This window comes from Prunus persica, chromosome G7 (assembly GCF_000346465.2).
Source record: "Prunus persica cultivar Lovell chromosome G7, Prunus_persica_NCBIv2, whole genome shotgun sequence".
NCBI classification, from domain to species: domain Eukaryota; kingdom Viridiplantae; phylum Streptophyta; class Magnoliopsida; order Rosales; family Rosaceae; genus Prunus; species Prunus persica.
This window is the reverse complement of record NC_034015.1, coordinates 18,849,024-18,860,151: the sequence shown is the minus strand read 5'-3', so window position 1 is coordinate 18,860,151 and position 11,128 is coordinate 18,849,024. Positions and strand designations below refer to the sequence as shown.

Below are 11,128 nucleotides of genomic sequence, written 5' to 3'. Positions count from 1 at the left end.
AATACCTATATTACCCTTGTATTATGGATTTGAGAGAGAAAAATCAGATCTGCCAAGATCTGTCAAAAAAACAGATCTACATAGATCTGCCAAAAACCCAAATTTGCCAAAAAACGAAATGTGGCAAAAAAACCAAATTTACCAGAAAACCAAATCAGATTTATTTTCTCTTTTCTTGTTGGTGCTTTCTCTGGTGTTGGAGCAAGAGGAGCTTCCATTGAAGCTCAGTCTCAAGTCCAACTATATTATTCATCTTTAATCTACAATTTTCAATATTTCACCTTCGATTTATTGTTCTAAAATCGTGCTTTTATTGATTTTTTTTTTTGGGATTGTTCAAGACCTCGAACGAACCTTGATCAAATGCTATTAGCTCTACTCCTCATCTTCGAGCTCTACTCCTCTTCGCCACGTTGTCGTCGTCGTTGTCATCATTATTGTCGTTGTTTGGTTTAGACTTGAGATTTTTGATCTTTTGCTTTAATTATGTGTTTCTCTTCGGATTTTAGTTGATTTTCGAAATGTATTTTAAGATTTGATGATCGATTTATCTTTTATTACTATTTCAGTTATGGATCTTATTTTTGTTTGACAATGTACTTCTATGACAGAGTATTAACAATGTACTTCTATTACAGAGTATTAACAATGTACTTCTATTACAGAGTATTAACAACATACTTCTATGACATAATAGTATTAACAATTTGGGCTCAACTTGTTTTGAGTTAGTCTGGTTTGTTCTTTCTTCATCTTTTCTTTGTTGGATATGTATTAGAAATAGCAACATGACAAGCATTAATCAACATGATAGTAAATTAGCAGTGTTATTACCCTAGATTGAAACATTACAGGGGTAGAAATGCATTAGAAATAGATGTCATATGAAACTAGCAGTGTTATTACCCTAGACTGGAATATTACAGGGGTATACATGCATTAGAAATATGATTGCATAGGAAACTAGCAGTGTTATTACTCTAGACTGGAACATTACAGGGGGTAGACATGCATTAGAAATAGGATTTCATAGAAAACTAGCAGTGTTATTACCCTAGATTGGAACATTACAGCAATTAATCAACATAAGAGTAAACTAGCAATGTTATTACCCTAGACTGGAAAATTACAACCATTAATCAACATGACAGTAAACTAGCAATGTTATTACCCTAGACTGAAACATTACAAAGGTATACATGCGTTAGAAATAGGATGTCATAGGAAACTAGAAGTGTTATTACCCTAGACTGGAACATTACAGGGGTATACATGCATTTGAAATAGGATGTCATAAGAAAATAGCAGTGTTATTACCCTAGATTGGAACGTCACAACCATTAATCAACATGACAGTATAGGTGTGGAATATTACAGTCATTAATCAACATGACAGTAAAGGTGTGGAATATTACAGTCATTAATCAACATGACACATTAATGAAGCTATGATTTTCTAGACGTTTTGTTTGTAATTAATTGTTTGGGGTTTTTTTTTTATAAAATTGGGCTGGGTCTGTTTTGGGTGCTATTTAAATTTTTTGTGTTTGACTTCTTTTTTAAGTTGATCAATGGCAATCACGTAATTTATAGAAACTTAAACACCAATTTCTTATGTAGTAAATGAGTTTTGGGTGTGTTTCTAAAGTGCATTCAATGTGGATTTTTTTATATAATTTCAACCCTTATTTTAAGTATATTAGTGAAGCTCCCAATTTTTTATCTGAAATAACTGCTCATCGAGTCTAGAAATGATGAAAACTTAATGCCTTCATTCAAAATAACTTAGCTGTGCATCGGAGCTACAACAAATACATCAACAACAAAAAATCTTGAATTAGGAAATGTAAAATTAGTGTGTTAATTTATACTAACTCTGCTTATTCTATTGCTAAGTGTTTTTCTGAGGTCACCCTAAAATATCTCCTCACAATATATATTTGTGTTTTTTTATAGAGTGAGAGAACATCTTGTGTTTTGTAGTGAGATAAATTGATATGATTTTTCTATTTTAGTTTCTCATTAATGAAAAATAATACTTACAATCTTCTTGTGCTAATCTATTAATGTGGCATTATGCTTATTTAAAATTTACAATCATTATTGGTATTATGTTGATCATTTATCAAAATCCGAATTTGTGATCATTGTTAATATTGGTGAAAGAAGGGATGCGTAGGTGTGTAAGAGTGAATATTGTTAAGAGTGTCATTTCCTAAGTTAGAAAGAACTCTAGCCACTGATGTCATCCTTGGGGAGGGAAGGTCACTATCCTTCCTCCCTCCATATCCCCTCCCCTTTCATTCGGTGGTTGCTATTTTGCTTTGGTTGTATATTTTTAAGATCGGAGTTCATGTGTAGCATATCTACAACAATGTTTTGCGTGGATCTACTCTCTTTCAATACTCTTATTTGTCTTAGTGATAATTAGGTGGTTGAGTGACTTTTATTTGCTCTCAGTTTCTTGAGTTGTTCAATCTACTAGATTTTATGCTGAAATTTATCTAGCCTTATGTAGATATTAGTAGAGATACATCTTGTGCGCTTGTTGCCAGTGTCTTCTTCTTTATTTGAATTAACAGTGTGGGTTATATATGTATTTGTTATGGCCTTAGTGATTAATGGTCTTTGTGCGCGATTTATGAATACAATTATCGTACTTCTCTAAAACAAGAGTGTCATTCCCTCAATATTTGTTAATTTTATTATGATTACAAAAAAATAATAAATAAAAACTTACATGTAGTTGAATATAATTGTCCATAATTAATGTAATTTCAGATTGGGCCGTGAGACCAATCTTCCAGACCACGAAAAAAAAGAAAAAAGAAAGAAAGGGAAAACCAGTATTCCACTCATTGGTCATTACCATACAAAAGAAAGAATCAATAAAGTTACCACTTGCAAGTTGCCACCAAACACACAAAAATTATTCTGAAAAAAAAGGATTTAACAGTAACGTGTAAAACCAGAAAGAAAAAAAATAAAAATAAAACGCCAACCTGGAAGACCTAAAAAAACCATAATTCACCCGCACGCACGGCCCTTGTTTTAAATTATTCTCAAATCCTCCACTTTCCCTGTGTCTCTATCCTTCTTCCCACTCTCACTTTCCAATCTCATTGTTGTTCTTTGTTGTACACAAATCTTACTACAAAACCAAAACCCATGTGAAAAACAAAACCCTAAAAAAGAAAGAAAAAAGAAGGAACAGAGGGAAACTTGTAATCTCTGCCTGTTTTTTTTTTTTCCTTCTTCACTTTGTTTGTTCTTTCACATGATCTACTTGCATTCTATTAATGTCTCTTTGCAGCTTTTGACATTCTCTAAGCAGACACTACAGCTCCACACCCTCTTTCCCACTCTTAAACTATATCTCACTGTCCTCTGTTCCCTCTCTGTTTTTCTCCCTATAAATACTCTGTTTTTGCTCGGTAGATTTTGTGTTTTCTGCAACCCAAAAAGAAAGATGTATGTGAGGGAGAAGTCGCTCAAGGAAGACACATTTCCAAGGAGAAGAAGAAACCCATCTTTCTCTTCTTCTCTTCTCGACTCCATTTACCGCTCGATCGATGAATCGAACGGTGGAGATGGAGATCCTGGTTATGTCAGAGAATCAACCGTGATGAAGAAACAGAGCAGTTCTGCTAAGGGAGGCAGCGACAGAACCAATCTTCGTCGAGCTATTATGATTGAGAATTGGGTTGAGAAGCAGACTGTTCAAAGCTCCATGCTCTCGACTTCGGCTTCGAGCTCCTCAGAGTCGAGCTCAGGAGCTGCATTTTCGTCCTCTGAAACAGATTCAAGCTACAAGCCAAGAACAAAGCCGAAGCCGGTAGCGGCCTCTGCTCACTCCGAGAAGTACATGCAATTTCAGGAGAAGCCAAAGCATGAGAATGGCGGAGGTGGTGGGTTTACAAAGACTAAGCTCAGGGCTTTGAAAATCTATGGCGAGTTGAAGAAGGTGAAGCAACCCATTTCTCCGGGAGGTCGAATTGCCAGCTTCATCAACTCAATTTTCAATTCTGGGAACGTCAAGAAGGCCAAGATGTGTTACGTTGGAGCTGTGGAGGATGTGACGACCTCAGAACATGTTTCAAAGTCTGTTTCTTGCTCTTCTTCGTCTGCTTCCACTTTCTCAAGGTCTTGCTTGAGCAAGCCATCTTCAAGAGCCAAAAAACTAAGCAATGGCACCAAAAGGTCTGTGAGATTTTACCCAGTGAGTGTGATTCTTGGTGAGGAGGATTCCCAACCTTCAAGCCACCACAAATGTGTTTATGAAGAAGACCCAAGTTTAATGCCAAAACCCTCGTATCAAAAATTTGCAAGAGCTACTTTGTTGAAGGAAGACTTGACCACAGTAGGTCAAAATTTTGCTAGAGGGTTTTGTGATGATGGTGATGATGAAGAAAGTGATCATGATGCTGAGAGCTATTCAAGTTCTGATCTTTTTGAGCTTGATCACCCAGTTGGGATTGGAAGGTACAGGGAAGAACTTCCAGTGTATGAAACTACTAATTTCAGAACTAATCAAGCCATTGCCCAAGGCTTGATTTTGTAATTTTCTTAATTTTTTTTTTTTATCAGTCAACAAAAAATTATGAGCAAAGTGTCTTCAAGAAGTGATTGTTTGTGTTATCTGTTAATCTCTAAAGTTAAGTGTTTTTTTTAGTTTTTTATCTGTAAGTAAAGAAAAGACTAGTTTGACAGCAATGGAAGAATTATTAGACAAGAAATGACATGATATCCAAATCCAAATCCAAATGTGTAACCAAACTACTGTCTTGTGCGCAAGACTTTGGGAGCACTTTTCTCTGTTAATTGTCACATTCACACGCTTAAACTATAAGTACTTGCTAAAAAAGCAGATTAAAAAGAGAAGAGAGAGTGTGAAAAAAGTAAAACACCAATAATCTTCTCTGCTTGAGAACAGAGAAAGTGAAAGCTGGTGCTTTTCCACTGGCTTGGCACATGGCCTCAACAAACCTATGCGTGTGTGTCCACAGGTAAAATTACACCCGCTTTAAACTCAAAGGGTTAGAAATGATTAAGAACTCAGAGCTTTTTGGCCATTTAATTATTGTCTGCAACAGAAGAAATATTCATAGCTTTTGCTGGTTCCTTTTCCCTTTCTTTTTTTTTTTTTTTTTTTGGGTGTAAAGCCAACTCATTATTGAGTTGGTCATTGAACTCATTGCCATATGCATGAACAGGAAGACAAGGCCAAATCTTAAGAATGATCTTAATGTTGCAGAAAAATGAGATGAGAGGATTGAAAATTTTGAACAGGTCTTGAGGCTTGGGAGACAAGGAGGGGGCCACTCAGAAGGAATCTAAGAAGTCAATACATTGCAGGATCAGACATTATAGCATATATCCCAACAAACTTTTACACCCTATAGGAGAAAATAAAAAGTTGCAGATCAAAGCTATATATTCTTGGTATGGTATGGGGCACCATTGGCCCCTATCATTGACTTTCAGTACATCACCTCTCAATTGCTTTTCTCAAAAGTAACAAAACCAAAATTGAAATAACTGGAAGATTTTTAGCCAAACAAGGAAAACAACTAACCAACAAATGGTTATTATCTCATCCGGACATCCGGACGTCCACATAAGAGAACTTCTGGGAAGTTAATAGCTATAAACTGTCGTAGATTATAAAAATTAGAAAAACTGCGACCAACCAAATCCAATATATATATATATATAGTGTTGTATTTAATTAGGGTTAATGGCTTAATGGGTACGTAATGTTTCTCAACAACCATGCATAATATACCCCGGAAACTAATGAATAATAGAAGGATTTAAACAAATGCATGTGGAGGAAATACGTACTTAGGATAGGACCACGTACCAGCTATCTCTGGGTTGGATCCTCTCCACATTCGTCTGGATCTTAATTTGATGCACTGCAGCTGCTCCATGCTTACAATTTGCTTTGGTACTCTGCAAACTGCCACTGCCAGATATACTGTGTGCATTATTATGCATCATCCATGATATACATGAGTCCAAAATACATTATACAATAATATTATCTATGTATTGTATAGGAACCTCTCATTTAGTTTTACTGCTTGGAATTATGTTGAGAATTGGTTAAAAAAAGGTTACATATACCGAATTACAAGGAGGATGAGAGTTTTTTACACACACTATCAATACTATCAAGGGGCTATGAGAATTCAAATCCGAGACTGAAATCATTCGACTCTTTTTTACTAGGCTAAACCCCTTGACAACCATCTATTGTTTAAGCTTGAAAACTTAAAGATTTTTATTGTTGGAAAATTATTAGATGTGTATTTTGCCATAAACTACAATATCAATATACAAAATTCAAAATTCAATATAAAGGACACTCAAAATTCAAGAACATTTAAAATTCAAATACAAATTAAATATAAATGGGGATGATATTGATACCCTAGAAACCAAGGAGGGACTGCTGCGAGCCTGCCACTGTAGGTTCCGCACGTGCTACGAGGGCTTAGAATAGTGGGCTCTCACGTACGGCGAATGGAGGGAGACCAACCCGCACGTGACTCACTGGGCCTGTCTGTCTCTTTCGGGGCTCTTAAAAAGCAAATGCTCCCCACGTGCGATCCTGTGCTCTGCTGCTGTCAGCTTTCACAATTGATCTGCCTCTTGCGGTAAAAAATAAAGTGAAAATCTCAGACGTCTTTTCCCGCGTGCGGTAACTCTGTAATTGCGAAGCCCAATTTTCTGACAAAAATCAGACGAAGCCAAAGTTGGCCCTTTATCTAAAGCCCACAAATCCGTACGGGCCTAAAATGTTATTTTAGAAATCATTGGGCTTTCGAGAAAAAGAAATTAAAAGCGTGGGAAAAATAACGATCACGCGGGGCCCACCACTGGAGGGTTGCCGCGTGTGAGGTGCGTCGTCGTCGACGATTCTTTTGATTTGATGCCAATTCCTTAGCAACTACACACCGCGTAGAGGAAAAGCTTGAAAAGCCTTGGAACTCAATCTTCTGAGTAAGTCCTAATTGAACGCAGACACAGACGATCCGATCCGATCCGATCCGAATCAGAGAAGCTCCGATTGTTTGCTTACCGTTTGATTGAGCGCCATGAGTTTCCTATTTGGCAAGCGGAAGACGCCCGCAGGTTTGTTGTAGATTGATGCACAATTTGTTCAATATGATTTTGTTTTCTGTTTTTGTATCTCAATGTTTTCTTAGGGTTTCAATCTGTTAAAGTTCTGTGAATTTTATGACGCTCTTGATGTAAATTTTGTATATATTGTTGGCTGCTTGAGGAATAGGTTTCGTAATCGGGGAGAGTGGTTGGAGGAACACGGATAAATTTTGATAAGTTCAATTGTAAAATAAAATAAATGATTTTTTAAGTGTTCTGCTACTGAGTTTCTCTAATTGTTGATTTTTTGTAGCTAAATTTGGGTGCAGATTAGGTTTTTAATCCATTAGAATTCAATCTAGTTGGTTAAGACCTTCAATTCTATCACGATGTCCAGAGTTCAAGCCGTAGTGGTGTAATGTGTAACTTTCAATTGGGATATGTATATACACAACGAAGAAAATCTTACTACTTTAATGTTTGGTTAGGCATTATACACCATTATTTTTTTAGTCGTATGGTAATTGGGTTATTTGGTTCTTAAAATAAAATTTGTATACTATGTTTGTTATGTGATGGTGTGCATCTGTCAGGAGGCTTGATTTATTTCTTGTTGCGTGGGTATACAACTCGATTTTGTTATTAGCATCAGTGTTTTGTTTAGATTATATCATTTATAAGCTGAAATTTAATGCGGGTGTAAATTTCTGATTTCAGAGCTTCTGCGGGAAAACAAGAGGATGTTGGACAAATCTATTAGGGAAATAGAGAGGGAGAGGCAAGCCCTCCAAGGCCAAGAGAAGAAACTAATTATGGAGATTAAGAAAAGTGCCAAGCAAGGCCAGATGGTGAGATATTTTATCTCTGCTTGTTGCTCTTATTCTTTATTTTATGGAAGGCCAATTTCAGTATCTTCCTCTGTTTGTATGTTTGGCTGAGCCTAAATTCCATTGGCTTGTGCAGTTGATGTTATGCATGCCTTGAACATTTTACTCATTTACCTTTTATCATGTAGACTTTGATTTGATGGTCATATTTCCCAATCACGGTGTTTCATTTGTCAAACTCTGTTTCAGGGGGCCGTAAAAGTTATGGCAAAAGACCTTGTTCGAACACGACATCAGATTGAAAAGTTTTACAAGCTCAAATCCCAACTCCAGGGTGTATCTCTTAGAATCCAGGTATATCCTACTTCCTGTGATTTACTCCCTTTAATTCATATGAATGGGGCACTCTTTCATATTCTGTAACACCATCGTATTTTATTGTATGGATGGTGTGTTGATATGACCTGCAACGTAATTGTCCTTAATATGAGGAAAATAAATACATTAATTAAAAGCCCAGGCTGATCAGAATAAGTTAACTTGACACAGTCATTAAGACTTTGTGGTTATTGTATTGGATGAGTTGCATTCTTAGAATAAATTTGTTTTTTCAGACATTGAAATCGACACAAGCTATGGGAGAGGCAATGAAAGGAGTGACAAAGGCAATGGGACAGATGAACAGACAGATGAACTTGCCATCACTGCAGAAAATTATGCAAGAATTTGAGAGGCAGAATGAGAAGATGGAATTGGTAACTGAAGTGATGGGTGATGCGATTGATGATGCTTTGGAAGGAGATGAGGAAGAGGAGGAAACCGACGAACTAGTGAGCCAAGTTCTTGATGAGATTGGAATAGACGTTAACCAAGAGGTACTTATATCAACCTGAACTTGTACATCTTCCCTCTCCACTGTGATTGACCAAGAGTTAAATTTTTTTATATATCAGTGATAACAATCTTTTGTTTACTAATCTTCTGCAGCTTGTTAATGCGCCATCAGCTGCTGTTGCTGCACCATCTGCAAAGAACAAGGTTCCACAAGTGGAAGCAGCTGCAACTGATGACACTGGGATAGATAGTGAGTTACAGGCGAGGCTAGACAATTTAAGAAAGATGTAGAATCCATGTATATGATTGGCATAGTGTGAAAGGTGAGATTTATTTTGGGCCTTGTAATATCTGTGAAATTTATCGAATCAGGACTCCAGACAGAGATATTAATAAAATTACATTTGATAAATTTGTACACAACAAACATGTAAGAATATGGGGTATAACAAACCCATTTATGTCTACTGCCCTTCTCCCAGCCAGCAAGCATTTAGCCTTTCTCTACAATGAATGGAAGTGTGGAACCTAGGTTGGTTGGGAGAAGCTCTTTCTATGTTATATATAAGCCTAAAAGAAGTGCTTTAGAAAGTGGATGTACGGCTCTGCTTTCGCGAGAGTTCTTAATCAGCCTATGTTTGCTTGGTAAGTAAGCTTGAGCTGCGCCAGAGGTTGCATTTTATTTGCACATGTTTTGTCTTTGGCGATGTCTAGTATTGTTGAGCGTTGTGAACACAACGACGGAGCTAGAATTTTATTTTGTGGAGTGACTTAAAAAGGCCCAAATAATAGATTTTTTCTTTCTTTCCATTTGATACAATTACAAGTCTATGATACAGAATTGTCTTTGCGGAAATCACAAGATCTTTGTATGCGAGCATCTGACAAAAGTCATGACTTCAAATGCTTGAAACTGATCAAGTTGACAATTTTTAATTTTTGGGCATTTTCGAATATTCAGATGAAAGAAGGAGAGCGTGGTCTGCAACTTACAGCTAATATAGCTAAGCACCAAAAATTCAGTATCATATACAACAGTGGGCAGACATTGCCAGCTCAATTTGGATCCAAATGAAAGGCAAAATTTTGTACACTCTGTCCACCTAATCCTTGTTTTCTACCATGCAAATTTCTTGTTATCCCCGTCCTACTTCACAACCCAACAAACACCAAAAACCCAAGACTAAGAAATGGAAAATTTCATCTCTTTCTTCTTCTATCTGAAAATGAAAACAAAACTTCAAACCAGCAAGACTTCTCTGGAATTGTCCTCCGGCGTAGTCGTTAGCTGTCGATGACACCAGGAGATCACCGGCACCGGAGCCCGGCAGAGGGGGCAGTCAGAGTGAGAGTAGAGCCACATGTCTATGCAAGGAGCATGAAAGGAGTGCTTGCATGTAGGCAGCTTCCTTACCTCTTCTCCATCCTCAAACGCTGACAAGCAAACCGCACATTCAACATAGTTCTCAACCCCATCTTGTTGTGTCACCGATCCCTGTTTTTTCTTGTACTTGAAGCTGTCCAAGTTCTCAAAGCTCCTGCTCCTCCTTGTTCTGTTGGCATCCATCAAAGTGTTTGATGACCTCGACGGTGGTGATTGGCCGCCGTGGCGGTTTGATGTCCATTTGATGAAGACAAGGTTGTACATGGCCAACACTATAGCAGCTGTTCCAACAACTATGAGGCCATAATACAACATGGGCAAGTTGGTTTTTGGTGCAGGAGGAGGCGGCGGAGGAGGCGGTGGCTGTGAGAAAGGGCTTTGTATTGTGTAAGCCTTGTAACCCATGTTTGGGTTTTGTGAAGAAAGTAGAAGCAAGAGGAGTTTTAGAGAGGAGAGGGGCTTTAAAAGTAGTAGCTAGAACTTGTATTTGCGTAATCAAGAAAGATTCTCTAATCTATTTGTGTTAATTAAACTTAATTAAACTAATGACAAGTCGTTAATCGAAAAGCCGTGGTGGTTATGTAGTTGTACAAATAATACACTTGTTTATAATCTATGGGGTAAAGAATAAGTGAATGAAGACAAATAAATGCAACAATCATTAGAAAACCAAGCAAGGTTGGATGAGAGGGACTGAATTTGTAGATAAGAATTAACAACTAGTAATTAGAAAATAAGATATAATTATTCATCCTGGCGATTGTTTTATTAACTAAATCTTGTATTAATTGTACTTTCAATTGGTAAACGATGGCTTTCTAATGCTAGTTATGAGTCAAATAGCCATTATATACTCAAATAGGATAATGTAATTATATTGGACACGTGTATTTCTAATGTAATTTATAAATTAAATAAAAAATAAAAAATTTCTCTCCAATTTTTCCATACTTTCTCGGTTTTCCTCCTCTCG

The 11,128-nt window shown here is 36.8% G+C and overlaps 3 protein-coding genes across 3 annotated transcripts; 2 read left to right on the top strand and 1 right to left on the bottom strand.

Moving 5' to 3' along the window:
- On the top strand, positions 2,605-4,732 carry LOC18769602 (protein BIG GRAIN 1-like C). Its single transcript, XM_007202831.2, has one exon. It carries the CDS (start codon positions 3,278-3,280, stop codon positions 4,559-4,561), a length of 1,284 nt encoding a protein of 427 aa, XP_007202893.2. The 5' UTR covers positions 2,605-3,277; the 3' UTR covers positions 4,562-4,732.
- On the top strand, positions 6,945-9,362 carry LOC18769692 (vacuolar protein sorting-associated protein 2 homolog 1). The gene is made up of 5 exons (XM_007202481.2): positions 6,945-7,140; positions 7,828-7,958; positions 8,187-8,291; positions 8,552-8,812; positions 8,925-9,362. The coding sequence occupies exons 1-5, from the start codon at positions 7,104-7,106 to the stop codon at positions 9,060-9,062; spliced, it is 672 nt and encodes a 223-aa protein (XP_007202543.1). The 5' UTR covers positions 6,945-7,103; the 3' UTR covers positions 9,063-9,362.
- LOC18770117 (E3 ubiquitin-protein ligase RING1) lies at positions 9,676-10,730 on the bottom strand. The gene has a single exon (XM_007202584.2). The coding sequence runs from the start codon at positions 10,558-10,560 to the stop codon at positions 10,012-10,014; it is 549 nt and encodes a 182-aa protein (XP_007202646.1). The 5' UTR covers positions 10,561-10,730; the 3' UTR covers positions 9,676-10,011.

What these genes read in the sequence shown, in the direction of transcription:
- LOC18769602 (XM_007202831.2), top strand. Translation starts at nt 3,278, where the DNA reads ATGATCTACTTGCATTCTATTAATGTCTCTTTGCAGCTTTTGACATTC.
- LOC18770117 (XM_007202584.2), bottom strand. Translation starts at nt 10,560, where the DNA reads ATGGGTTACAAGGCTTACACAATACAAAGCCCTTTCTCACAGCCACCG.
- LOC18769692 (XM_007202481.2), top strand. Translation starts at nt 7,104, where the DNA reads ATGAGTTTCCTATTTGGCAAGCGGAAGACGCCCGCAG. An exon ending in CAAGCGGAAGACGCCCGCAG is followed by an intron (nt 7,141 to 7,827) that starts GTTTGTTGTAGA and finishes TTCTGATTTCAG; the next exon opens with AGCTTCTGCGGGAAAACAAG. An exon ending in GTGTATCTCTTAGAATCCAG is followed by an intron (nt 8,292 to 8,551) that starts GTATATCCTACT and finishes TTGTTTTTTCAG; the next exon opens with ACATTGAAATCGACACAAGC.